At 45.1% G+C, this 27,843-nt stretch overlaps 4 protein-coding genes across 10 annotated transcripts; 2 read left to right on the forward strand and 2 right to left on the reverse strand.

The window, feature by feature from the left end:
* Positions 1-105: 105 nt before the first annotated feature.
* On the reverse strand, positions 106-5,477 carry LOC101077135 (SH2 domain-containing protein 6). 4 transcript variants are annotated; one of them, XM_011615887.2, is made up of 19 exons: positions 5,336-5,477; positions 4,087-4,112; positions 3,978-4,012; positions 3,853-3,884; positions 3,595-3,688; positions 3,441-3,511; positions 3,297-3,348; positions 3,126-3,215; positions 2,687-2,715; positions 2,516-2,549; positions 2,319-2,397; positions 2,132-2,162; positions 1,989-2,025; positions 1,766-1,880; positions 1,648-1,682; positions 1,530-1,573; positions 1,380-1,448; positions 1,045-1,203; positions 106-947 (listed from the first exon to the last, which is right to left on the reverse strand). In XM_011615887.2, exons 1-19 carry the CDS (start codon positions 5,342-5,344, stop codon positions 831-833), a joined length of 1,158 nt encoding a protein of 385 aa, XP_011614189.2. In that variant the 5' UTR covers positions 5,345-5,477; the 3' UTR covers positions 106-830. The 4 variants fall into 4 exon arrangements, with proteins under 4 accessions (XP_011614189.2, XP_029685580.1, XP_029685581.1 ...); XM_029829720.1 differs by having other exon boundaries at positions 2,132-2,165; positions 5,336-5,476; XM_029829721.1 differs by having other exon boundaries at positions 2,132-2,165; positions 3,978-4,006; positions 5,336-5,474.
* A 5,326-nt stretch (positions 5,478-10,803) lies between these two features.
* LOC101076908 (neurofilament medium polypeptide-like) lies at positions 10,804-15,232 on the reverse strand (the record flags this gene model as incomplete). The annotated part of the gene is made up of 4 exons (XM_029829999.1): positions 12,986-15,232; positions 11,910-12,109; positions 11,697-11,821; positions 10,804-11,599 (listed from the first exon to the last, which is right to left on the reverse strand). Coding segments are annotated over exons 1-4 (1,869 nt in total), but the record flags the coding sequence as incomplete, so codon positions are not given.
* A 344-nt stretch (positions 15,233-15,576) lies between these two features.
* On the forward strand, positions 15,577-19,432 carry fancg (FA complementation group G). Of its 4 annotated transcripts, none has more exons than XM_029830000.1 (14): positions 15,577-15,738; positions 16,033-16,114; positions 16,210-16,335; positions 16,573-16,736; positions 16,897-17,041; positions 17,208-17,338; positions 17,451-17,597; positions 17,694-17,848; positions 17,966-18,032; positions 18,110-18,417; positions 18,491-18,531; positions 18,615-18,788; positions 19,027-19,141; positions 19,207-19,432. In XM_029830000.1, the coding sequence occupies exons 1-14, from the start codon at positions 15,670-15,672 to the stop codon at positions 19,340-19,342; spliced, it is 1,860 nt and encodes a 619-aa protein (XP_029685860.1). In that variant the 5' UTR covers positions 15,577-15,669; the 3' UTR covers positions 19,343-19,432. The 4 variants fall into 4 exon arrangements, with proteins under 4 accessions (XP_029685860.1, XP_029685863.1, XP_029685862.1 ...); XM_029830003.1 differs by having other exon boundaries at positions 18,683-18,788; XM_029830002.1 differs by having other exon boundaries at positions 17,214-17,338.
* Positions 19,433-19,856: 424 nt separating this feature from the next.
* On the forward strand, positions 19,857-27,646 carry vcp (valosin containing protein). The gene is made up of 17 exons (XM_029829314.1): positions 19,857-20,011; positions 21,477-21,588; positions 21,674-21,846; positions 21,913-22,055; positions 22,133-22,263; positions 22,346-22,477; positions 22,789-22,891; positions 23,107-23,240; positions 23,930-24,065; positions 24,181-24,293; positions 24,407-24,571; positions 24,656-24,778; positions 24,862-25,074; positions 25,154-25,462; positions 25,635-25,790; positions 25,872-26,026; positions 26,215-27,646. Exons 1-17 carry the CDS (start codon positions 19,995-19,997, stop codon positions 26,318-26,320), a joined length of 2,421 nt encoding a protein of 806 aa, XP_029685174.1. The 5' UTR covers positions 19,857-19,994; the 3' UTR covers positions 26,321-27,646.
* Positions 27,647-27,843: the final 197 nt, after the last annotated feature.

Genomic DNA, 27,843 nt, shown 5'->3' on the forward strand with positions numbered 1-27,843 from the left:
TTTAAGATTTGATCCAATGTGGTGGCGAGATTGCAGAGTCGTCATTCACTGGATCTGTCAGTAGAACTTGAAACGCTGACTTTGTCATTTAAAAGTGATTCATGATGATGTTGTATTCAGTACAAACTTAGCATCCACATTTATTCCAATATCATCGTCCACATGAATAGAAGCACAGTGATTGCCATCCTAAGGTAATTGCACTTTGTAAACACATGATTATCTGCGCTTAAATGTTTCTAAGAAAACTCTACTGGACCTTTAAATCATACTTGAATTGGCTCTGCTTTGTTGCAGGATTAGGATGGGGCTTCGCAAAACAGACATTATTTTACAGACAGGAAGCAAATGTACCCAGAATCATCTGATCAAGAAACAGCATAAACACACACCCACACCCACACACACACCCAAAAGAGACCAAAAATCCAGACCTTGGTCTCTAACGGGCAATTATCAGGCTTGTTAACAATGTTAGCGCCCCAAGCATGATGTCACATGTTTCATCAAACTCAAACTGATCAAATTAGCAAAAGGAAACACATGAAAGAACACGACAAAGTTTAATTCGTATACGTGGCTCCTCCCATAACGCACAGGGTTGAAATCTGCGCCAGTCTTCTGTCTCAAAACCTTCTAACATTAGAGGAAGCGGACTGAAGAAAATATATGTGCTTTACATCATTTTGAATTAAATCATTTTCAGTGTCTAATGCAACAAGAAAATAGAGGTTCTTCAGTAAACTAGATAGTGTCACTCAGGTGGGAAACCTTTACAGCGGTTTCCTTATCTTTAATGACTCTGGTGCTCCTGACTCTGCAGTGGGATTTCATGGGCAGGCAGGATGGGTTAAAAATGTGGTGTGCTTGGCCTGACTCTGGCTGTTTATCAGAAGCAGCCGGTTCTGTTGGTGGTGTGAAATCATCTCGTCAAGCGTGCAGAAAATCTGAGACAGCAAAAAAGACATGAAGACGTTACGTTAAACAAACACAGTTTAAATTTCTCCGTTTCTGTCTTTCCGTCTTCAGGGAGGCTCTTTTCACCTCTTCATTCGTCTTTCCCTCTTTTCCCAGGGCATACCCTCGGAGCTCCTCCAGGAAGCGAATGGGAATGTTGTAGACCTTGTTCTCGTAGAGCACGGCCAGGGTGTACGGCTGCCGGCTGCTCTGGGCTGAACTGTGTCGAATGAGAAAAGCGCCGTCCTGCAAGAACAAATGAACACAAAAAGGCAGGAAATCCCAGCAAATTTCAAAGAACGACTAGAAAATTGAAAAAGAGAAAAACTAAAATGAGTGGTCTCTTCCGTTTAAACAAAAAGCCCCCCTGCTAAACCTTCAGTTCCTTGGTGTTTTTGTTTAAAATGAAACATGTTTTGTACCTTTTTGACCCTCAATAAAAGTGCTTCCGCCGTCTTCCTGTTGCAGTCTCCAGCAAACCACTCTTTGCCCTGACATGACATCTACATATCAATAACTGGGAAAATGGTCACAAACTCAGGCGAGATGCCTCCTCCAGGTGGACCACGTACCTCAGTCCCAGACTGTTTGGTTGTTCTCACACCGCTAGGTAAAACTTTAGACAAGTACAAGTTGTGTAAAAGTTTAACTCCTGCAATATTAGCAATGAAAAATAAACCTCAGTCTCACCCGCAGTCCTCGTGTCTGCCACAGGGATCGGAGAGCTGCAACCAAGACAGAACGCTGATGTTAAACGCTGAATTGAACTGTACTGGCATCAGCTGCAACACCAAAACAAACACTGGACCTCTCCAGCCTCTCCTCCCTGACTTTGGCCTCCATGTTTACAGGCGGAGGGGGTCTCACGCTGGGGGCTGGCGGTGGAGGGAGGGTGGCGGCCAACGTAGCGCGCCTCATTTCAGCTGTGGGTTCAGAGACGAGGGAACGCCATCAAAATGGTCTCGCCGATGTGATTGGCGGGAACATTTATGCATCAAGTGGAGGGTTCTGGTAAACGAGCGCACGTGTACCTGTTTTTTCCACATTTAAGGAGGGCAGGGTGGAATGCTAAAACAAAGAAAAGGAAAGGAACGTTAAATGGAAATGCTCGGCACCAGCGATCGCGAGGCCTCGTCAGGGAAAGGAAAACACTGAGCTCAGCAGACGGACTCACAGACTTTGCCCTGGGAACCGGAGGCTTCACCCTGCTGAGAGAGAACGCTGATTTATCATGTGTGTTCGAGGGGATTCAGCCTGAAATGACTGTTCATCCAAGACGGATGAGATGTGGACGTGTTACAGTTTAGTCCAGGTTAATCTGTGTCATCACACACTGGTGGCATCAGGATGGAAGCACTCACATGGGTGCGGCAGGCGCCCCGAAGTGTGTCTGTGGAGATGGAGTGGTCCTCATTGGCCTGTGAGGAGCAGGACTGCAGGCTGATGGTGAGGAAGAGGAAGGGAATTGTCTTTCACAACATATGCAGCCGTTATGGAAAATGCTGATCTCTGATTTTCATGATCAGAGACGGTTCTCCTGAAGTCTGGTGCAACTTACCCTCAGTGGGCTCTAAATACACGTCATCTTCCTCCTGGAGCAATAAAATGGACCAAAGTGCGTTTAATATAACTGGAGATGGTCAGTGTGGCTTCTGTACTTAACCCATCTCGTTGGGGCTACATAAGTGTGTTGCAATTAAAAAAAGATTCAATCTATGGTTAGATGTACCTGTTCTTCATTTGGGTCCAAGTAGACATCTGAAATGCAGACGCATGAAGTGATTTTTGTAGCATTTGTGTCACACAGCCAATCAAAACACAACACCGAGTGGCAGAAACAACAGGGCCTGTGTGTCAAGTGCTATAAAGTGTCATTGTGATTTCACAAACATGCACACACGTTGTATCTGACGTTTGTGTGGGATGCTCGTGTAGCTCAGGATTTTTGGCAGACTTGTGCATCTCCGTGCAACCGTTCGGTCCATTCAACGTGCAGTTCACGGGTTTTACACAAGGTGGCGATCGCTTTCTTCCAAAAAAGAACCCTGTTTCTGCATTTGGCCCGGTTCTTTCTTATGATTTTTCCAGTTTTAATTGATAAATAAGTCATTGTAGGCTGTAAATAAACTTTGTAGGCTAGAAATTTTGTGTTTCTGGGGTTTCTGCACCTTCCTCAACTGGAGGGGGTGGGAGACTCTGCACCGGCGGAAGCAACAGCCTCTTTTTCCCAGGCTTTTCATTTCTGTCTATTGCAGGTGCTGCGACAAAGAAAAGGTAAAGGTTAAATTATTTATGCATGCAGACGGTGAAGTGAGAGTAAGCACAGGTGAATAACCCACGTTTCCTGCCGTTGGGGTCATTAAATGGATCCTCGGCTTGTTGGTGGGATTTCTACAAGACAAGTCCCATTATTTTAATTCTTTTGACATCTTTAAGAAAGCCTTCAGTATTGGGATGGTGGGGGAGGGGTCATCTGCTGTTACCACAAATCTGCCAGATGTGGGTGGAGGTGGCGCCTGCCTCTGTGGAACAGCAGGTTTGGCCACTGACCTTTCTGAGGAAAGCAGCATAACAACGTTTGAGATTTGACTGTTGCTCAGGTTATGTCCCAGCCTCGGCTGCAGTAATGAATGTTACCCAGATAAACATTGTCTGCCAACTGCCTCTGGGGCACTTTTACAGCAGCACGCTGACACGGAGGCGCTTCATACGTGTCGCCGTCTTCGTGACCCTGGCATCACAGAAGTCAGATTTTACCCTCAATCTCAATCATTTACCATTAGAAATCGTCAAAAGAAACAATTGCATGTAGGAAACAGCAATTTCAGAATACATTTGGGAAAATACCATGTAATTAAAGAATAAATAAAGGGAACGTGCTGCCTCTCAACTTACATAATCGCCCTGCGGCCATCCCACATTGTTTTCTGGAAGAGATGATTCAGTAAACGCACTGATGACAGTAAGTTGATCAACTAATGAGGAAGTAGAGAGGAAAAACGCTACATTCGCACTCTAACCTGTCCTTCTGGCTGGTGCTGGAGGTCCACTGTGCCTCACAGAAAGAGAACAGTTAGGATGCTGCAGTGCAGTTTGATTGCAGGAACTAATGCATGAACTGAAACTTACGAGCCCTTCAGCTTTCCAAAGAATCCCTGCAAAACACAGAAACCAGACAAGGGCTCAGCCTTTCATCAGTAAACACAACCACATTCCTGGCCGATAGCCATTTACTTTTAGTCATTGATCATCTGAACCTCGCGAATGAGGAAGTACGCTGTCAGGCACAAGGCTTTTATTTCATGGGTAATCTCCAAGTGCAGATTCAAAGGTGCTTTTTGCTCCACAACTTTTATCAAAACACAGAATACAACATAGTCTAGCTATAAATGTGCTGTCATTTCCTCAAGTTACTAATATTAACATATTAATGAAGCATGTCTACAACCATAGATTGTCAGAACAGATGTATACGACCCAACATAATCAGGAAATGCATCAATGCACAGTATTGAAACAGTTGCCCTTTTTTTAAATAGCAGTAATTGACACCCGATTCTTGCACAAACAGCTACGTTCATCAACACCGTTGATTGCAGCAAAATTGGGAAGTGGGGATGCAGCGTCTGTTTTCTCACAGTGGTGCTGCCATAGAGGAAGTGGTGATGCACAGGTTACTAAATAACATCTATGTAAAGAACGATGGAGGTGGCGAGAGGTCGCACAGCTTCCGCTTCTTTATCAGGTTGCTGTTCACAAATTAGAGCAGATGATAAGGACAAAGACAGCTACCCTTTTGTTTGTGTAGTGTCGAGTTTCTTTTTATAACAAAAGAAACACGTTTTGAATGATAACTGCATTCAAAACCTGCTTTTGGTGAAAACTTTGGTTCTTTTCCTTGTGAAATTTGAATCTCATCCTAAAATCAAATGATCAGAAAGCCAACAGGAGGAAAAATGAAGAGAATTCTGATGCAAAACAGGACTAAAAGAACACCTTTCAAATGTTTGGGTGCTTTGCCGATGAAGGGGAGGCAATCATGAGATTTGATATATTAACAGAATATATAAATCCATCAAATAAACTCAAGCAGCACAAAGCACACATGACTTTTGCCATAATACCAAACATCTAAGTATCACACCTTAACTACAGAAGGAATTATGTTGGTTCAGTTCAAATGAATGAAATGTAAACTATCTAAAAATAAAGCGGTAAAAGAGGATGCATGATACGTACTGGGAGAGGTCGAAACAAAAGTGAAAGCCAACAAATTCAAGCAAAGTCTCACAGAAAAACCAACATCGCTCATTTCTTCACTTCCCTTTTAATCCTCCCAAAGTGATCCAAAAGCTAAGAATCCCCAACAGTACTTTACCATGGCCATGATGTCAGGACGGGTCTCCCGGCTCAACTCATTATTTTCTTGGATGTGAGAGGTTGAGAAGTTGGAAAGTGCGTGAGCGAATGAGTGAACATGAGCGGCAGCTCTCACCCTCTCATTTGCATTTCCGACCTGTGTGACTAACCTACTATTGTTCACCTCTTCCAGATCCTCAAACATGCCTCTAAATGTCCCGCATCCAGATCTTCTGTGCCCTTAGCTCACTCATCATGTGAAGTAAAGTAGTATCACATTGACTCAAAAACAACGGTGAAAGGATATAAAAGCACCATAAACACTCGCTGCATATATAGAGATCAATGTCGATGAAATAGGACCGTGTTGGGAACGATTCCCTCCACAGATTTAAGGAGAAAAGGATGTAACTATGATGGAGAAACTTACAAGTTGTAAGGAAAATGTGTTGTTTTCGGGATTAATTCCAGCAGGACAACAGTGAGACCTTGTGTTTGTTGGTGCGAGTGCGTTTGCATGCTGGCTCACTGATGATATTGAGACGTGCACATACAAACATGCAAACATGTGCAAATGTGATGTGTTTGATAGCGTGTTCCTCCATGTGCTGGTGTACATGTTTCCTATATAACTGATGTGTGGGTTTGCAAACGTTGTTGAGAAGAAAGAACCAAAGAACTTCTGTTTCTTCCTTTACAAAATACAGTACGAAACATTGTTTGTTTGTTTGTTTGTTTTTCCTGCTTAAGTAAAGGTTTAACAGCTGATTTGGAATCAGCAAAACCGTATAAGTGATCTATCCATAAATTGTTTTAGAGGATGAAAAAGTCAAAAAACTTTTCAATAAAAAAGTTTACTGGCTCAGAAAGATGATGGTAGATGGATTCAAATGACAATTATTTGTTTAAGTTATTTTACACACAGTACAATATTAGTTACTCCAAAAATGGACAGAAATATTTGATAATTATTTAAGAATTTAAATAAAAATTCTAATGAGTTTCCTGTTACATTCTAGGGTCAACCCAGGGTTTATATATGCAAGAAAGAAAAACAGGGGAAAATGGGAGATATTAGCTTCCCCAATAACGAGGCTCCATCACACCTGCATCCATCTTTGGGGCTAGAATGTAAAAAGAAACCTTAAAATAAGCAAATCCAGAATATGTGATGTTTACAGTGACATGACATCACCCACATTCCTGTTCTGAGAGAACTATGTGCTTGTGTTTGGTGAACAGCTGCTGACGGAGAGTCAGTTAGAAGATATTTCCTATTTTTCCTGCCTGAACCCTCAGAACACGGAGGAAAACATGGCTCAAATTAACGAGGGGTAAAGTACAGACATATCAGCATGTCCAAGGTTTTCGTGTTTAAAACCTCCAAATGAAAGGGGCGAGTGTCCTGCAGTCTTCCTGGTTTATCTTATCTTACCATCAATTTTCAACGTGTCCCCCAGACAGTGGACACTCCTGTTTTCTAGTCCAAGCTTCCTGTAAAGAATTCCTTCCTCCGCAGAGTTCCTTGTTCTTTGATACTGACGATTCTCCAGAGATCACTCATTAGAAACTTTTAAGGCGTTTATATGTGGGCAAATTATAGCACATCCACCTTAAAGAAGGCAGAAAAGTGAAGTTGGGGGCAAATTTACAATTTATATGCGTCAGCTCCAAGCCCTCTTCTCTATAAAGAACACCTTCAGCTTCGGTCCAAATAGGATTTATTCTCCAAAAGGAAAACACAGATGCAGTTATTTCTTGCTAAACGATATTTCTTTAAAGGCTGGGGATAATGTGGGAAGGTTGTTAGCACGTTCCGGTACCCAGATTAGGTCACATTATCTCAGATCCAATGAATAACCTATTTAGTTGCCTGCTACTTTTCACATCTTTGCACTGTTTGCATCTTAATATTGGACTTACATTGAGAACTGTTCCCTTTCGGGTGAGGTGGAATTAGGGGAGGCATAAAAAGTCCTCTCTGTTACCTTACACCTTCGTGTTGCTACCAGTGAAATTGCTCTGTATCGGAATTTGCATGGATTTTACCCTCATGGTCACCAAACAATACTCGCTTTGTGGTCTCTCTTTACGTTACACCCAGTTGGCTTCAGACCCCGGATAAGCGGTAGAGGATGGATGGATGGATGGATTTTTGAAAGAGAGGGATTTATATTAAATTTTCACTAATCATTCTCCATAGTTTTGATGCCAGAATGGCAAATACTTTACTGCAAAATGCAATAAAAGAACGTACAAATAATTTTCTTGATTAATTCAGTATCTTCTTACAGTCTATACCAGCATGTATTTACAGAAATAATCTTTATTAAGCATCTTCTCTTCCCCATATGCTTTAAAAATGTGTTTATTTTTACAGGCTAAATAGTAACTAATATTAAATAGAGTTTTTTTCTCATTCTATTTTTGGACACCATTGTGGTGTCTGTAAACTGTGATGGTCTCACCTGTCCTACCTCATTCAGGCCTCAGGTATCACCTGCACAAGACAGCATATGAGGTTCCTGTGGCAACACATCAGGTGCACAGCGATCGTTGGACCACAGGCGAACACGGACCTGTCTGAACCCGCTCAGAATACTCTGCAGAACCTGGATGGAACGTACAGTATGATTATTTCCCCTTCGGGCCTAAAGTATGGAGAAACAGTGCCCTCTGCTGGACAGCTCTATGAGTACCAGCAAGGGTGGAACTGCGTTACCTAATCTATTAAGTAGTTATAGCAAATAGTGAGTTAGGATAAACATTTAAAGTGAAAATATTTCAATCACTGGCTAATGAGGTACGTTTTAATTTCTATATCAAAGTGATATCATGATCTTTTACGCTGAGTAAAATACACAAAATCGAATAGTGATAATGGTGAAGTGAGCAAATTTACTCTTTCTCTCTCTTGAAAGTGTGTATGCACTCAGGTAAGTGATCAAGACCAAGAGAGTGTAGATTTGAGCAAGATTGATATTAAGGACTTTAACCCTCATTAACTATGCTTTAAATTAGCTGTGGCCTTTAAAAATGTTTATATTACCGGTATTTAGATATATTTAACATGTCAGCTGATGCAGCAGTATAGCATCTGAATCAAGTAACTGGTGCAGCGCCAGTAAAGGAAACTGGACTTTAGAGAGGGTGACAAGTCCTGGTATTGTGGCCATTGGTGACGTAGCTATTTTATAGATTTAAAACCACCAAAAACAAAACATAAAAACAAACCCAATCTAGTCTCCAGGCCTCTGTAGTGAAAAATGATGGAATAATCTTATGAAAGTGCACAATCGTAACCTCCTGTAGCCATAATGACGTTTTTGACATACACATTAAAAATGACCTTAAACACCTTTTTGAACACCTTTTTGAAACCATTTCAAAAACATTATAATCAGTGTGTACCTGGTCTATTTCGAGTGCTTTTGCGTGCATGCTCTGTTGTGCACACCTTTCCCTGCTACCTTCATCCCTCTCTGTCATGTGCTATTCATAGATGTGTGCACAATTCCATTATGATGCTATTGTGGTTCAGGGCTACAGTGAGCTGAGTCATCTCCCTTGAGAACTCAGCAACTTTGGACAGAGCTGGTGTGTTGCCAACCTGTTAGTTAACCTTCTGTCGATTACCTTTATCATAAATGTGTGACACACGATGAGATGTACACTCATGTAAAGCTAGTTATCTTTAGATGTTCTCTGAAAGGTATGAAAATGTGGGACAACATGGCTCTTCTTACCCCTGAAAGGACACTTATTTTTGGCATTAATGGGAAATGAAGGCATTTTTCCTGACTCTTTATTGACCATGGCTAAAATCCAGAAATATTACCAAAATAAAACAACAAAATCAGCTTTGGATCCCTTCAAAGTGATTAAACCAGGATGTTTATCCTGCCCCATGTATTTAAGTGCCCCACCACCCGGTTTAGTGACGAGTGAGGTCTCTTGGATGCCAGAAAAAGCACGCACGTGTGGGCACAGCTCCCCCACTTCAGCCGCAATGCAGTGCACGTTCAGCATTGTCGGCTTGAGCCTCATTCCCCCCCCCCGGCGGGGAAGATTCCAGCAATTTAAACAAGTGAGAGAAGATTTTGTGCATTTGATTTTTCTATCTTTATTCAGTGGTTTCTTATTGCATATTCTCAGCAGTTCATACATGACGGACTGGAATAGGGACTCGCTACAGCTCAGGTCAGGGGAAGCTCCAGTAATGTGCACAAAAGCAAATAGCTCTTTATACCAGAATACCACATCTGCTTAAATATATTTATTCTTTATTATCTGTCACAATCCTTAGCTGTACATGGTTTTGACACCTGGGTGAAGGCTTGTGTAGGCACCGCAGGTCCCTGTGGTGTCCGTCAGCAGGCTTCGGATTAAATGCACTTGTTATGTCATTATTATGGTCACATTCAGATACAGAGTTTGGAGGATTCTGTGTTAGTCAGACATCCCAAGTGTCAGAGATTTGTAATCTTCGCAGGGTTTCTTTGCTCCACAATCACGATATCCACTCCCTCGTGTTTCTTTGGCATCGCTCCTCTTGCTCTCATTTGCAGCGAATCACTCTTACTTGCTTGTTTTCTCCTCCTTAAACTCCTTTGACTCGGTGCCAGAAGATTTTTCTGCTTTCTCAGCCTTCACCTCTTTACTCTCGTCTTTAATGGTGTCCTTTTTCTCTTCTTTCTTGTTCTCTGTCTGCTCAGGTTTGGCCTTTTCAGACTTCTCCTCCAACTTCTGGTCGTCCATCTTATCTGTTTTCTTAGACTCAACCTTTGGTGTAGGTTCCACAGCTGAATCTGCCTTTGAATTCAGATTCACTTCAGGCTCTTCCTTTGCTGCAGGTTTTGTTTCAGGCTCTTCTTTTGGTGCAGGTTTTGTCTCAGGCTCTTCTTTTGGTGCAGGTTTTGTCTCAGGCTCTTCTTTTGGTGCAGGTTTTGTCTCAGGCTCTTCCTTTGGTGCAGGTTTTGTTTCAGGCTCTTCCTTTGGTGCAGGTTTTGTCTCAGGCTCTTCTTTTGGTGCAGGTTTTGTCTCAGGCTCTTCCTTTGCTGCAGGTTTTTTTTCAGGCTCTTCCTTTGCTGCAGGTTTTGTCTCAGGCTCTTCCTTTGCTGCAGGTTTTTTTTCAGGCTCTTCCTTTGCTGCAGGTTTTGTCTCAGGCTCTTCCTTTACTGCAGGTTTTGTCTCAGGCTCTTCCTTTACTGCAGGTTTTGTCTCAGGCTCTTCCTTTACTGCAGGTTTTGTCTCAGGCTCTTCCTTTACTGCAGGTTTTGTCTCAGGCTCTTCCTTTGCTGCAGGTTTTGTCTCAGGCTCTTCCTTTACTGCAGGTTTTGTCTCAGGCTCTTCCTTTACTGCAGGTTTTGTCTCAGGCTCTTCCTTTGCTGCAGGTTTTGTCTCAGGCTCTTCCTTTGCTGCAGGTTTTGTCTCAGGCTCTTCCTTTACTGCAGGTTTTGTCTCAGGCTCTTCCTTTGCTGCAGGTTTTGTCTCAGGCTCTTCCTTTGCTGCAGGTTTTGTCTCAGGCTCTTCCTTTACTGCAGGTTTTGTCTCAGGCTCTTCCTTTACTGCAGGTTTTGTTTCAGGCTCTTCCTTTGCTGCAGGTTTTTTTTCAGGCTCTTCCTTTGGTGCAGGTTTTGTCTCAGGCTCTTCCTTTGCTGCAGGCCTTTCTTCAGCCTCACTTTTTGCCTTGTTATTGTTAGTTTCAGACTTTGGAGCAGATTTTTTCACATCTAGTGTATCTGTTTTCTCTGGCTCTTGCTTCTTTACCTCCTCGACGGGTTTCTCATCCTCATTTATTTCATCCTTGTCAGGTTTAGACCTTTCCTCATTTTCCACCTCTTTAGGAGGGCCTTTGACATTGGGAGACTGGACCTTCTCTTTTTCTGGAGACCCTGGTTCGGGGGTCTTCAGACGGGATGATTTCGACTCATCGCCTGCTGGGGAGTTGAGAACTGGTGAGTTTGGAGGTGATGTAGACTTTTCTGGATTTTTGAGATTTTCTTCTTTTTTTGCATGATTTTCTTCTTCTTGTTCTCCAATCTCTTCAGTTTCATCACCTTTCTCTTCTTCTTCTTTTTCTTCTTGCTCCTGATCTTCCTCCTCTTCCTCTGCCTCCTCTGTCACCTCGGTCACCTGTGTCTCATCTGTCTGTTCCTCCACAATAACTGTATCAGAGATCTCCTCCCCTTTTACTTTATAGTGGGTGGAGATTCTGTGTAGGGGGTAAGAGTACAGACCTCCTCCTGAAACAATGCGGTTCTCCTCCCCTTCTAGAAGCTTCCTGTTTTGAAGATACAACCACACATTCAGTGAAACATTAGATACTAAGAAGCCAGGGAGCAGCAGGAATTTGCATTTCTTTTAAACCATTGACTCACCTATAAGCAGCAATCTCAATATCCAGAGCCATCTTCACATTCAGCAGCTCCTGGTAGTCTCTCAGCTGGTTAGCCATTTCCCATTTGGTAGCTTTCAGCTCGTGGTCCAGCTGATTGATAGTTTCCTACAAAATGTCTTGCAGCTCATGTGTCGTGCATGTGACTTGTACAATTCCTCCTATGAATGACATATGGATTATGCTGATTTTCTACCTGAAGCGAGTTGAGTTCATCATGGTTTCTTTCTTCATACTCCACACGCTGCCGCTCTAGTGACTCCTTGGTTCCATGGAGAGTCTCTAGTTCAATGGTGCGGCTCTGGAGCTGGCGCCGATACTCCCCGATCTCCTCCTGGGTCTTGTTAAGCGCATGCTGGTTCGACCTCGCAGCATCGGACAGATGCTCCACACGCACTGCGGGAATAATTGATAGCTAGTTTAGGAAGCTGCTGTGCCACAGCACTGACCAGAACATACGCAGTCAGACGTTTTATAGTGACGCACATGACCTGCGTCAGAGAATCACTGGGAGTAACCTTGATAGTGTCCACCTGTCAGTCAGCCTGACTCAGCACCGTCCCACTGCTGCAGCCAGCATGACACTGGAAGGTCATCTTTCTGGCACCTTCCAATGAATACAATGAAGCCGCACATCTTGGGGCGATCTGTGGATCATTCTGTACTATGCATACCATAGATATGCAACAAAAAATGTGCACAACTTAGCACAAATGTCAGAACTGTGAATTTTCTTGTGTGAAAACTGATAAAGGTGTTGTCTGGTTTTGGCAAAAATCTATCCGACATTTGCATTTGAGCCATATCCACTTCTGATCGTGCCATTTGGAACAGCACGAAGCAAACGCAGGACCTCAGTGAAATAACAGACTGAGCTCAGTGTTGAAGCATCATCTGTCTGGTCTCTGTGACCTTGAAAGGAAGATTCTAGTTGTAGTGTCAGGTATATGAAGGAGCCAAAAAGCCAGGAAACACCCACTGTGAACCTGCAGGAGTGGAAATGAACAATGCAGTGTTCTTGGCCCTTGTAGCACAAAAAAACATTGCAACATTCCTAAAGGTTTATAGCCATTTCATAGCTCTGACATGCGTCTTTATGGACAGTAGAACTTTGAATATGTTACAAAAATGCCAATTAATAACCTACAGCTTTACTCAACTCACATGACCCAACTTGACCAGCAACAGAATCATTGTTAAATGGCATATTTGATTTTTCTGTAATGTTTTGAACTTTATTGCGCGATTTGAGCTTATTGTAACTTAACAGACCTTTGAACCATTCTTCGGCTTGCGTGGAACTCCCAGTTGCGTGAGAGTCCAGCTGCGCGCGGATTTCTCGGAGCGCCCCGGTGATGTCTGCCCTCTGCACGCCGCGTACGTCGAAACTCATTTGCACGCCTTGAATCTGTGCCAGGAGCTCGGACACTTCTTCCTCGTGGTTCTTCTTCAGGAAACTTTCTTCCTCTTCCAGGGCGCTCATCTTCTTGTCCAGCTCCAGCCGCGCCAGCCGACACTCCTCCACGTACTTTTTCATGGCACGGGCGGCAGCCTCAAGTTCTTCCCTGTTGCGCAGCTCATCCTCCAGTCTGGCCGTCAGCTGCTGGATGTTCTCCTCTCGGTGATCGTGCTCCAGTGCCAGACCGGCCTTCTCCCCGGTCAGCTGCACTAGGAGACCCCTCAAATCTTCCAGCTCTCGCTCATACTGCTCGTCAACAGATGCGCGCCCTGCCTGGTTCTGCCGCAGAGCCTCCGCCTCCGCCTCCAGGTTGCGGTTGTGCATCTCCAGGTGCCGCACCTTGTCAATGTAGCCGGCGAACCGGTCGTTGAGAGCCTGCAATATCTCCTTCTCGGTCCTCCGCGACATGTCACCGTTGATGGGTCCCAGGTCCATGGAGGACGGCTGGCTGCCGGTGAGATGGCGGCGCTGGGCGTGAAAGCCGCTGGAGGGCATAGCGACGGGCCGAGCCTTGCGGTACGAGGTCGGGCCAAAAAGATGGTGCTCCACTGAGAAACTCATTCTGTGGCCGGACGAGCACTGACTACAGCAGGATGGGGGGGTGCCGGGCTTATAAAGCGGAGAGTGAAAAGCCACTAGTCAGCACCGGCGCACCACTTAAAGAGACATCTTTCCTCAGGCAGCCTGCGCACGAATATATTAGCACCTTGTTGATTCATTCTGTTAATATGTTAGTGATTGCAAGGAAGCAAAAAGAGTTTATGTAATTAAAATTAAGCATCACTCTTCTTTTAGTACATTTATGGGAGATGCTGGGAACGCACCTGAGGGACTGGAACAAAGAAGATCTTCACAAAAAGCCTTTATTTTTATTTCTTAAAGTCACATCATTGTGTATGCATGTAGTTTTTACGTGTGTTTGCGCGTGTGCGTGCGCCTGCAGTCTTGCTGCAGTGTGAGTTTGCAGATCCATGCGCCTCTCCTGGGACTTTGCTGGGCCATTGACAGATTCTCTTCTCTCGCACTTATCCTTCGGGTTTTGCATCAATACTTCACGCAGATTGGATCTCGTTTCTCGAATGATTCCTTTCCCCCCTCAAGTGTGTCGATGGTGCAGCATGGCCAAATGTGACAACGGAGGCAATATGACACAGAAAAAAACTGCAGGATGCACAGAGTTGAAAGAACTGGACCTGACCTGTGAAGACACCCCTCCCCAAAATGAACTTACAGCATTTATTGATTACTCAGACGGGGTGAACGAGTTGACTCTTAAAGGAACAGAAGGTGTCTCTTTCTGTCTTTTGAGATGTTGATGGATAGAGAAATGACCATGCAGATGCTTTTTTTGTATGTACTTATCAGTGTCAGCCATTTTTTGGCACCGTGAGCAAAGTCTTGTAAGCCAATGATGCCCAGGGGGTTTGACACAAGCGGTTATCCTCCTCCGCATCAATTGCCTTAGATGTGTCTGTTTTGGCAGAGAAGCTCAGAACAGAAACAACTGGTATCATTCTTTCAAATAGAATGTGTTCTCAAGACCTTTTTTAAAATGTCAGTACATCTCTTACCATGTGTTCCATGTTTGCACATTGAAGGCATACATGACAGGGATAACATGTGTCCCCTCCCTCCTTCAACATCATGTTTTATAAATGAGGCTAAAGCAGCAGAATGCAGCAGAATTCCTACTTAGGTTTCGTGTTAAAGTATCCTGCTGCTACTGCTGCAATTTCTGGCTATTTAAGCATATTTGAAGCAATAGTGTGTGGTTTGGATTTGAGAGTTTGTGGGCTTCAGAGAACACGCAATAAAGTTTAAATCAAATCTGAAACATTTTTTTCCTCGCAGTTTGGGCTGGAATATAACTAATCAGCAGTAGTGTCTATGGTTAAATCTGAGCATCTATTTACATTTTCTATCTATTTTTGGATCTGTGGATGTCCAAAAATTGTCTTGAGAACACAGAATTGAGAAGCAAGGAGGCTGCAATGAAGGCAAGGTTATTGATGACAGCTACACAGAAGGGTGACATGGCCGCAAAGGAGAAATAGGGTGGCACCATAAGAGGGGGAAAAAGGGAATCACCTTGGGAGGGACATTTACAAAATGGATGTACTGGCAGACTCAAGAATGACTCAGCTATAACACAATTAAGGCACCGAATTGTGTTTGCTTGCAACAACCGTGCGTGCGTTCATGCATCTGTTTGTGTGTAAATATCAATTTTGTTTTTTCCTGTAATAAAAACTAACAAATAGCGTTTCACAACCTGATAAGTAAAAATAAGAATGAAGCTTCCAGAACACTGCTTACATGTTGACCTTGCCACCATCTTCTGTATGATTGTCAGAGTGTAGTTGTAGTTCCCAAGTTCCTTCACTAGGGGGCGGTAACGTTTTTACTAACCCATCTTTGTCTATTTTCGGTGTGAGGTCACATCCGCTGTTCACAACCGAGGGAAGGTTTAAAGAAAACACAGCTAATAAATGCTACCATGCACGAACAAATGTCTTTTATAAACGGGTGGATCCAAGACAACAACGAACTTGCAGATAAATGCAGGGTAAGGATGTTAAATATTTGGTACGGTCAGAGAAAACCATTAACCCGTGACACTTTGGTTTGCTGTTGAGTGTGATTTTACTTAAGAAAAGTCCATGTTATACTTTAACTTAGTTGCAAATCGGATTGTACTTTCGACAAACGACCTCCCACTAAACCAATGCATTGTAAATATTAAGTTACAAATTAATTAAACTATGACTTTTCTGCACCTGGACGTTGCATTATTACCCGCAAATTCCAATGTATTCGATTTACTTAACTGTCCACTTCATGTTGATTCTTTTTCTTTCAGCAGCTAAAAGGAGTGAGCCAAGGCCAGAACCATCGCCGAGATTGTTCTTTTGAGTTTCATAAACTTTTAAGAATAATTCAAGGTGCTTTTCATAATACAACCTCATAATTCGACAAGGTGATGACCCCACCTCAGACATTGTGATCACAGTATATCCTTTTCACTTATATCCTACAGGAATTCCTCCTCTTGTCGATCATGCAGAAGTGGAGCTGACAGTAGTCTACAATGCCTGTTTATGCTCTTTTGCAAACTCTCGATTCTCAGAAGCGGAGCTGGTCCTGAAACAAGCTGCAGAGAGAGGTAGACCCATGGGACACCATGTTGATGCAAATTTACAATATTTGTTCAATACGTCAGTCCAGGGAAACTGGAATTCTATTTCCATTGTGTGAAAACCTTGGGGATGTGGACTTAAATGCCCTAAAGGAAGAAAAGTCCAGTTGCCCTCATTGTAGCACTAAGTCATAGGACATGAGGATTTTGTTGCCACACGTGTTACCTGAACTCTGCCTCTGTTGTTGCTTTCATTTACTGTAGTTCTTCAGATGACTGGAGCTGACCCTGAAGCGTCAGAGCTTTGGAAATCAGTTCTGGAATCAGCCAGAAGCACAGCGCTCACACCTTCTGTGCAGTGTGTTGTTGGTCTGCAGTGGGCTGTGTGGCTGGCTAACTGCCAGCTGGAAACCATTCAGGAATATCAGGTACACTGCTGTCTGCATCCTGCGTTTGTGTGTTTGGTGTGTTACTGCACAAATATGTTCATCATTTGTGTGTATCTTTGTGTTGTCGTGTCTCAGGGTAACGTAAAGATTACAGTGTGTATGTTGTGGTAATATTGGGCTTTTTTGTGTTGTGGGATAGGAGGAGCTCTTCTCTTTGAGTGAAGGATTTTCTGCTGGAGATGGGAATGAACAAAACTGTGGGAAGGACCCTGCCGTTCCCCTACCGGTGATGGATCCCAGACATCTCTTTGAGCTGTTGCTCATCTGCACTTTGATTGCTCAAGGTCAGAAATAATGAAGCAGAATGAGTACAGTTTTTAATAACTGCCTTGGCAGCGTTTCTATTGCAGCAGAAAGATTTTCCTAATCAGAGTAAAACTAGACGACGGATGTATTAATAGGCTTCCTGTGTTTTGCGGAGTGATTTGCATCTGTGTGTGTTTCACAAAGCTGCAGAGATGTTGAGTGAGGCCCAGAGCTCAAAGGCGCTCGCCGTCCTACAGAGAGCTTCATCCCTGCCGGCTCCCAGGACACTAGTCGCACACACGCACATTCTGTCAGGAGCCTGTTTCAGCTCAATGGTGTGTATTTAAAGCATAAATAGAGAGATGACGTGGAGCCATTGCAGGCCTGGCCAGACAGTTCTGTCCTATTCAAATATCCAGGCAAATGCATGTTTGCGTTTATCCACAGAACTGTCCTCAAATGGCACTTAATTGTTACAAGGAGGCTCTGGAGACAGACCCCCGGTGTGTGTGTGCCTTGTACCAAAGCATCCTCGTCTACAGAGAGCTGGACAACACACAGGCTGAGATTCAAGCTCTTCGGCTTCTGCACTCAGTGAGTAACACAACAGTCAGTAGGAGGTGGAAGATGCCAAATGTGCAGATAATTTTCGACTTCTTTCTAAAGTATTAAAGATCTCTTGTCCCACAGATGATGTCTTCTAACGCAGAATCCAGACCGGCTGCGACTCCTTTCTTGTCTCCAACCTCACTGTTGCCCAGCCGATCGCTGAACCGCCTGCTCTCGGTTCCACCTGCCCTCTCTGTCCTTCACTGTCTGGCTCAGAAGAGTGTACTCCACGGGAGGTGAGGAGAGCCATGTGGAGCTCCGAGTTTGTGCTGCCTATTGAAGTTACTATCAAATTTTAAAAAAAAACCTATGTGAGGCAACAAATATGAAACTCCGGACTCGTGTTTTTCAAGGGTCCTGGAAGGAGTGGAATATTTTTTGGACCTGCTGGCGAGTCTCCACTCTGATGATCAACACGGAGTAAGACTCCACACCCCGACAGGAATAAACATCTCATTGTTTTGGTCTGATACAGTCGTCTCCTCGCTGTATTTCAGGTACATGCTGAACTCTCTCCCCTCCCGAGGTTGCCTGAGCTCTACCTGGAGGCGGGCGCTGCCTTGCTCATGGCCCAGAGGCCTGCTGATTGCATGGCGCTGTGCGACGAGGTCATCGGTTTGACGCTGGAGCTGCTGCCAGAGAAGCTGGTGCTGGAGGAAGAAGAGGAACGGGGTGAAGCTGGAGCTGTTAATCCAAATGAGGAGAGGATGAGGATGATACTGTGGGCTGGAGCTGCCTACCTGCTCCAGGGTCACTGTCACACACATATGAGAGACTGGAAACAGGCTGTGACTCACTACACGAGGTGTGTGGCAGGAAATCGGTGTTTTTATGCTTCATATCTAATTGGAAACTCAGGGTTGTGCTCTGCCGTCCAGGTGTATCAACCTCCTGGTCAGGGTGTTCTTTAAACACAGAGGTGAGCATTTCGCTGACTCGCTCCCCATTTGACACCAGGTACCATGACTGTTGATTGTAGGTTCTTGATTTCATCGTGTACAGGCTGCCCTCCGCAGGTCCCGGATGCAGATGTGGTTGCCAAGTGTGGAACATCTGTGTGTGTCCTACAGAGGCTGAAGGGGCTTTCGTTAGCTGGGAGGGGCATCAGTTTCTCACAGACGGAGCGACTGAAGGAGGCACTGAGAGACTTGCAGCACAGCCTACATGTCCTACCAGGTACATCAGCGCTTCAGTTTTACGTTGTTTTAGACACAACTACAGAGTTAGCATGCTAGCCAGCTAGTCCCAAGCCGACCTCCCCTCCTTCCTCTGGAGGAAAGAGTCCACCTGATGTTTGACCTGCGGTGTTCTGTGGTTCTAGTATTTAGTGCGACTTGTTGTCAAGTGTCTCCAACTCTCTCCGTGTACCATGTTTGGTTTGGTGTAACGTGTCTTTTTATGGGGGCCGTGTCAGACTGTGTGGGGGCAGGACTGTGGTGTGGCGAGGTGCTGCGGAGGCTCGGCAGGAAGCAAGACGCAGCCGCCTGTTGGGAGAAGACGCGGAGCTCCGCCACACCATCCTCAACCGAGTAAGAGAGCCATTCTGAGAAATCAGCCCTCATTCGTAACAAATAACGATCTTCTTGTGTTGCAGAAGTGTCTCTTTGTACCTCCTGGAACCACAATCTGGCCCCGTCTGGGATTCAGAAGAGCTCCGCCACAGAATCGGATCGGAACAAAAGGGTTCCGAAGAGGATGAGCAACTCCCAGATGTGGCAAAGATGTGTTGAGGACAAGAACGTGAAGAATCTGAAATATTGATGCACATGTGTATCGTTGAATGTGATTAAATTAATTTATTGCTGATAAAGTACAACAGTGTGTTTGTCTGTGAACTTAAGTTCTGGGTGGATCTTAATGGAATTTTCAGGAAACAGCAACAACGTTCTGAATTCCGCAGTGTCTTTGGTCTTCCAAAGATCAAAGCCCGGATCATTTATTTCACGTAAATGACCTGTATCGATCCGAAAGGCTCGGATCAAATTAAGAGATTCTGTCGGTTCGAAGTGAGGCGGATTTTAAAGGAACAACGCGGTGCGCGTTCATTGGCTGAGAGAAGCTTGGCGACGTGTCAAGCCGACCAATTACAGCGAAGCACCAAAAACTGCAACGCCCACCGCGTCTGTGACCGGTCGGACTTCCAGAACAGTCGCGTGGAGGTCAACTCCTGTGAGTTTTGATTGGCTGCTGGCATTGACGGACAGCTTTCCAGCCAATCAGAAAGAAGTGTTCGTCCAGCTCGCGGCGTGGGCATAAAGAGTGCACGGAACTGCTGCTTTTTAATGTGTTAACGCACAACGTCCATTAACCAGAACCGGTTCAATCGCTGAGTACTAGCTAGAATTTTCTTTATTTATTATTTGTAATCCATTCGGGACGACCATGGCATCCGGAGGGGAGTAAGTACAATCCCTTTCATTTTCTAAAACCAGAACAGTACAGTAGGAAAATCTATTTTAATGGCCGTTCGAAACATTTGACGTTAGTTCACCGAAGTTAGCAAGATTGCTAATTCATTTTTTTGCTGGTCAACGTGCTAGCGGAGAAGCTTAATCAACAAATTAAGAACATTTCTTATTTTGCTACTTTGACAATTTAGTCGAATATTAATCCTGCGCCATAGTGGAAAACAAACAATTGCCATTATCTACACTGTCGTCTTTGTTCAGTTTACCTTTTAGCCTGCTACATGACAGCGAATTGACAAAACCTAGTCATTCCCGTGCGCAAATGCTAACATTTACATAGCAACCGTATCAAGGCCAAAGCTAACATACAGTCAAGTTGGCCTATACCCCGGCTCTTATACCGTGTTTCGAAAGCGTGCCGATGAATAAATTAGTCGATGTTGAATGGCTTAATGGTCATTATTAAATGTGAATAATTCACTTGACTAATCTGGACGCATGATGTGTAAACTAGACGGGTCGCTGACTCTAGCAGTTTCAAGCTAACTGGCTAATTGGAGAAGTCTATTCATTCTGTTGACAATTAGCATGAATTTGGCTATCGTGATATATAAATATTTTTTTGCGCAATTACCCAAATTTCACACGCAGTGTTTAGCCCTAGTATTATATGGGATAAATGTTAAAATATGTCCCGCAGCCGCAATCTTCATGTTGAAGAGGCTAGCTAACAAAGTTTTTTTCTAATTCTTTGCTGTGTCATCCGGGATCGCTTGCTCGCCAGTCAGTTAGCGGAATATTAGCCTTAGCATGCTAAGGCCATAAAAAGAGAGCTAGTAGAGCACTACCAGAGAATTCTAGAAACTTGTGGCCAACAACATGAAAGTTATCGGTTCGTTAACGGTGTATTCTTGGCTCAGTAGTCACTGTTATGTATGTGACATTTACCAATCTTAATAGGCCCGTTGAAACCGTCTGCTCGCTCGAAATCTAGAGCCACGCATGTGTTTTTGTTTTATGCTAATACCGATTACTTTGACCCGGTGACACACAAATGGGTAATAATGTGTCGTTCCGATTGGTGGGAAGAATTGGACCACATAAATGAATCTATTAAATACTACAGAAAAGAAAAGACTTCTGATTCCAATTGTGAAGTTGTCAGACAATCTCAACCAACATCAAACCCATTTTCTGCATCTCGTTGTCATTTATTGTCAAAAACAGCCTCTTATGGGCATTTAATTCACAGAATATATTGTTTCACTTTGTCTGGAGATCCATCCATATTAATTATATCTCAAACCAACTGACTTTCTCCACTTGAATAAAGATGTTTGTTACCATCTCAGTTTGTTAACCACGTTTTTCCTGTTCTTATAGTATATCTTGGATTGATAAATTCATGGTATTTGTCCATAATTGTCATGTCCTGACTTTTATTTTCTGTTCTTAGATCTAAAAATGATGACTTATCCACTGCGATTCTGAAACAAAAGAACAGACCCAACAGACTCATCGTAGATGAATCCATCAATGAAGACAACAGTGTGGTCTCTCTCTCACAGGTAGAATGGAAGTGGTGTCTTAAAACGCATGTTTGTTGTTGATCTTCTGCTCCTAAGTGTGTGAAATAACCGGTGTTGTGTCTAGACCAAGATGGATGAACTTCAGCTCTTTCGTGGCGACACAGTGCTGATGAAGGGGAAGAAGAGGCGGGAGACTGTGTGTATCGTGCTGTCCGACGACACCTGCTCCGATGAAAAGGTCCGCATGAACAGGGTGGTTCGCAACAATCTGAGGGTGCGGCTGGGTGACGTCATCAGGTGAGCGGACGCTCCGACGTCAATCGGACCTTTAAGAGCTGCTGTTAAATCCGACGTGTCCTTCAGTATTCAGCCGTGTCCCGATGTGAAGTACGGAAAAAGGATTCACGTCCTTCCCATAGACGACACAGTAGAGGGAATCACTGGCAACCTGTTTGAAGTCTACCTAAAGCCATACTTCCTGGAGGCCTACAGGCCGATCCGCAAAGGTGGGCTCACTCACACTCACGTTTTATAAACCCAAATCTTCAAATGTGAAATTGTCTTTTTGTTTTCCCCTGCGAAGGCGACATTTTCCTGGTGAGAGGGGGCATGCGTGCCGTGGAGTTCAAAGTGGTGGAGACCGATCCTTCTCCTTACTGCATCGTGGCTCCTGATACCGTCATTCACTGTGAGGGAGAGCCCATCAGGAGGGAGGTGTGTAACGGTGCACGGGCACGCTTTCAATCAGGATAATCTGGAATCAAGGAAACGAGCCGCTTTCTTCTTGGTGATGCAGGATGAGGAAGAGTCGCTGAACGAGGTGGGCTATGATGACATTGGAGGAGTGAGGAAGCAGCTGGCTCAGATTAAAGAGATGGTGGAGCTGCCGCTGCGACACCCCGCTCTGTTCAAGGCCATCGGAGTGAAGGTACGGCAGGAAGTTCCTCTAACGCTCGTGTGAGCCTAAGAACGGCCACACCTGCGTGTCCATTCTACTATTGCAGCTCCTCTTTCTGGCCATGCGGCAGATCCCATCGAGACTGATTCAGCTAAATTAGCTCAGGTTTCTTCCTGGTTTTGACCTTCAAAAAAAAGAGTGATTAAAAAAGCTCGAAGCTGGAGTTTATTTTTACCCCTGGTCAGAAGGGGGTTAATTTAACTACCTAAACCTCCCAATAGAAACAAAGGCAGAAGTTTAGGAAGGTTCAGATGTAAATCTGCTCTTTTTTGCTGCCCCAGCCTCCTCGTGGAATCCTCCTGTACGGACCTCCTGGAACTGGGAAGACTCTGATTGCCAGAGCTGTTGCTAATGAAACGGGAGCTTTCTTCTTCCTGATTAACGGTATGAAGAGTTTTTATTAAGGATTCTTGTTGTCACTTCACCTGCTGTGTACTTTAGTCTGGAATCTTTACAGTTTTCCTGCCAATCCTTTGTTTCACTTTCATTCCGTTTATTTCAGGAAAGAGCTGCGTCATTCCCGATAACACCGGCTTTAGCCTGAGCTCAGATTTACCTAAAGTGCTGTTGTCTAAAGGTCCAGTCTGCCTTTATTTCAGGCCCTGAGATCATGAGCAAGCTGGCCGGAGAGAGCGAGAGTAACCTGAGAAAGGCCTTTGAAGAAGCAGAGAAGAATGCCCCTGCCATCATCTTTATTGATGAGCTGGATGCTATTGCTCCTAAAAGGGAGAAGGTGGGTGTCTTCTGGGTCGATGTCAGCTTCCAGACAGACCTGAACCACTTCTGTTGCTGGATCAACATGTCGTTCATGTTTTATGTCTGATAACTAAAAGCTTTCATAGTGAGTTTCAACCGAGGCTCCTGTTCATACGTCAAGATTTTATATTTGCTTTCTGGCTCCTGTGGTGATGTGATGGGATTTAGCCTCAATGCAGCATGAATATGTGGTTGAAAGAAAGCCAAGTGAACCTGCGCAGCCAGTTAGCAGCAGCAGCAGCACTGCAACCTGAGCTAATATGTATTTCTGGATGTGCTAAAAGTACCAGATGGAAATGATGCAGTCGCTGGCTCCCAGCTGGAGTCAAATCAAATCAATATTTATTTATATAGCGTCTTATATAATCCAAATTGTTTCAAGGCGCTTTCCAGAATCCCAGGGCCTGACCCCAGACAAGCAACAGTGGCAAGGAAAAACTCCCCTTTAACAGGAAGAAACCTTGAGCAGGACCAGGCTCATGTAGGGGGTCCCTCCTGCTGATGGGGGGGGTGGGTAGAGAGAGAGGAGAGGGAGAGTAAAGCCCATCTCTTTGGAAAGAGGGATTTGTGATTAAACGTAGTGTTCTAGTAATTGATGACTGAACTCCCAGTGAAGGACTAAAAGCCTCCCAAGACCTTTAAAGCTAATGTTGAGTGTGTTTTTAGACCCACGGAGAGGTTGAGAGGCGCATTGTCTCCCAGCTGCTGACTCTGATGGATGGTCTGAAACAGAGAGCCCACGTCATCGTCATGGCTGCCACTAACAGACCCAACAGCATCGATCCAGCACTCAGGAGATTTGGTGAGTTACTTTATCACTCGGTACTAGTCGTGTGTTCTGTTTGGGCCAGAATCCGGCGTTAAAGGAGCTGGAGATCAAGTCCTGTGTGTCTGAATCTCACCTCCTCCACACGCAGGCCGTTTTGACAGGGAAGTGGACATCGGCATCCCCGACGCCACCGGGAGATTAGAGATTCTTCAGATCCACACCAAGAACATGAAACTGGCTGACGACGTTGACTTGGAGCAGGTCGGTGGAAACGTTCTCTGGCAGCTTCAGCAGGCTCCCAGGTTATCCTGGCGGGCTGCACGCCAGGAGCTGCCGATTAAGCCTCTTTATTGCTTCTAATCCTGCATCTGTAGGTCGCTAACGAGACCCACGGCCATGTCGGTGCAGATCTGGCTGCTCTCTGCTCCGAGGCTGCGCTGCAGGCCATCAGGAAGAAGATGGACCTGATTGACCTTGAGGATGAGACCATCGATGCTGAAGTCATGAACTCGCTCGCCGTCACTATGGATGACTTCAAGGTGAGAGCAGCGCCGACGGCCTGAAGCCTGACGTTTGCTAGCGCCCCCCTCCTTTAAATAACCACCCCCCTTGTGGATGTGCAGTGGGCCCTGAGCCAGAGCAACCCATCTGCCCTGAGGGAGACGGTCGTGGAGGTGCCCAACATCACCTGGGATGATATCGGAGGTCTGGATGATGTCAAGAGAGAGCTCCAGGAGCTGGTTCAGGTACAGATCTGTTTTGGGTTTTAGGCCCAAACGCTTTGCATTGGTTCCACTACTTTAACGTCGACGTCCTCATTACTCACTAGTACCCAGTGGAGCATCCAGACAAGTTCCTCAAGTTTGGAATGACGCCCTCCAAAGGCGTGCTGTTCTACGGGCCACCTGGTTGTGGTAAGACTCTTCTGGCCAAAGCCATTGCCAACGAGTGCCAGGCCAACTTCATCTCCATCAAAGGCCCCGAGCTGCTCACCATGTGGTTTGGAGAGTCGGAGGCCAACGTCAGAGAGATCTTTGACAAGGCAAGAACGTCGCGTTCAAAGAGGGAGTCTTGGCTCCGCCGTTGGTAAACGGCTTCATCTTGTTTTCTCTGGCCTCCAGGCTCGCCAGGCGGCGCCCTGCGTTCTCTTCTTCGATGAGCTGGACTCCATAGCTAAAGCCCGTGGCGGCAACGTGGGAGACGGCGGCGGAGCGGCCGACCGTGTCATCAACCAGATCCTGACTGAGATGGATGGAATGTCCAGTAAGAAGAACGTCTTCATCATCGGCGCCACAAACAGACCAGACATCATCGACCCCGCCATTTTGAGACCCGGCCGCCTGGACCAGCTCATCTACATCCCCCTGCCCGACGAGAAGAGCAGGATAAGCATCCTGAAAGCCAACCTCCGCAAGAGCCCCATCAGCCAGGTGACCCTCCTGCTCTCCCAGCACTGTGCATCACCTTTTGTCTTCCCTCCTCCCGTCACAACGTTCAAACGTCTGCTCAGATTTAACGGCCACGGACGCCGTTTCTGAGGAAAACGTTCGTTTTCTCCTCAATCTTTCCAAACATTGTGAAACCCTTTTTCTTTTTTAATAGGACGTGGACCTGGACTTCCTGGCAAAGATGACCAATGGCTTTTCTGGAGCCGATCTCACAGAGATCTGCCAGCGAGCGTGTAAGCTGGCGATCAGAGAAAGCATCGAGAGCGAGATCCGCAGAGAGAGGGAGCGGCAGACCAACCCGTCGGCCATGGTCGGTGGCGCTCCGCCCCACAAAACTCCTTGGTTCCCTTTGAACGTCCTGCCTTTCACACACATCTATTCCTTCTTGTAGGAGGTGGAAGAGGACGATCCCGTTCCCGAGATCAGGAAGGATCACTTTGAGGAGGCGATGCGTTTTGCCCGTCGCTCAGTCAGCGACAACGACATCCGCAAATACGAGATGTTTGCACAGACGCTGCAGCAGAGCCGAGGCTTCGGCAGTTTCAGGTACCTTTTTTAGTTCCCGTTCTTATAAAAAGGCCAAACAGGAACTCCGTCGACAAATGTTTATGCAAATTTCTGGGCTGTTTTTGAGCTGCTGTGAGATGCGTCGTGGCCTCATCACGTCACTCCGCTCCGGTGCAGCTGGGGAACACGAGACCTGTGGGAATAACGAGCCTTTTTCCTCATTCCAGGTTTCCCTCCAGCACCGCAGGGGCCAGTGGTCCAAGTCATGGCACTGGTGGAACTGGGAGCGGCCCAGTCTTTAATGAGGATAATGACGACGACCTTTACGCTTAATCTAACCGTGCACCATAGTGGTCAGTTTGGGGATCACGACCTGTTCAAATTTTCATCCGATTCCATGTTTTAGGACTTTTGTGTTCTTGTCATGTGTTTTTTGTTTTCTTTCTTTCTTTTATTTTTTTTTTTCTTTTCTTTTTTTAAACTTCCCTCAGAGAAGCATGTAGCCTGTTGGTGAGAACCAAAGCGGACTCTAGTTCTGGACGTAGGATAGCTATGATCGGGTTGCATCAGGACGACATTCTGTGCACAGTTGAGGAGTTTCCACTGAGCACGTCGGGTGTGCTCTGCTAATCACAAAAAATAAACAGTGTTACAAAACACTTTTCCTAACTAACACGAGTGATTTTAGCTTATTTGAGTTCCTATACGAAGATAATTCCTAGACACAGTAACGTAGAGCATCGGTCAAACCACCCTCGCTTTTCAGAACTGACCGAGCTGAAATGTCACTCATGGAAAGCAAATTCTTTTCCTCCCTTTTGTTTGAAATAAGCAGCCGTTCAAGTCTGATTACCGGGTTTGTCCCGTCATTCCACCACTGGAAGGTGAGGGCGGTAGCGTTCACACCAAGATGCACCACCAACGACCCGACCAGCTGAAGATTAAAGTGAAACTCCAAATCAACCTGGGCTGAACTGCTGTGGGCGGAGCTACACAAACACACACACACACACACACACAAACACACCCATACCAAATGGCAACAGTTTAAAGAACGGCCATTTTAATTGTACATACTTGTCATGCCCAGAACAATAAAAATGACTGTAGCTTGTAAAGGGTTGGAATCATAACTGGAGCTCAAATTGAAACCCGAACACCAGCATTAAAGAGCTGCTTCTCACTGCACGAGGAGGTTTCTACAGCACACACACACTCTCTCACACACACACACACACACACACACAGACGTGACCCTCACTGGATTTACCTCGCTGATGGCCACTGGTGGTTGATAACTGAACAAACTGAGCTGCCGTTTCCATTGAGCCCGATAGGGGAGCAGCTTCGTTATGGCCCCAGCCTTTTGTACATAGCTGCCTTGTTTGGCCTGACCTTAATGTTAGTGGGGGGGGGGGTTAGGGACCTGGAAGGTTGGTGAGTGGAGCTGATAAGGAGGGAGGGTGGAAAGGTTACTGAGAGGCCTCATTCTAAATATATCATAACCAACTTCAATGGCTTTAGTGGTGCGATTATATGCTAGACTATAAGAAAGGAGAGATCTCTGCTGATGACTTCCTCTTTTTGAAGTATAAACATTGCATTTAATGTATTGTCAAGGATATGTTGAAAATAAAGTTTTCCAAAATTCAAATGTTACCACAGCCTGAAATGTGTTTTTGGTTCAACATTAAGGACGGATTTAAGTTTGGATGAAACCATCTGTGTTACATGCAGATGAGGCTGATGCTCATGAGCAGGTGGGGAATCAACACTCCAGTGGGCTGAAAAGGTCAAAGGTCAAAACCAGGTTCTATTATTCTGGATACAATGGGCCAGTTTTTGCAAGTACAGTA

Source organism: Takifugu rubripes, chromosome 21 (genome assembly GCF_901000725.2).
Source record: "Takifugu rubripes chromosome 21, fTakRub1.2, whole genome shotgun sequence".
NCBI classification, from domain to species: Eukaryota; Metazoa; Chordata; class Actinopteri; order Tetraodontiformes; family Tetraodontidae; genus Takifugu; species Takifugu rubripes.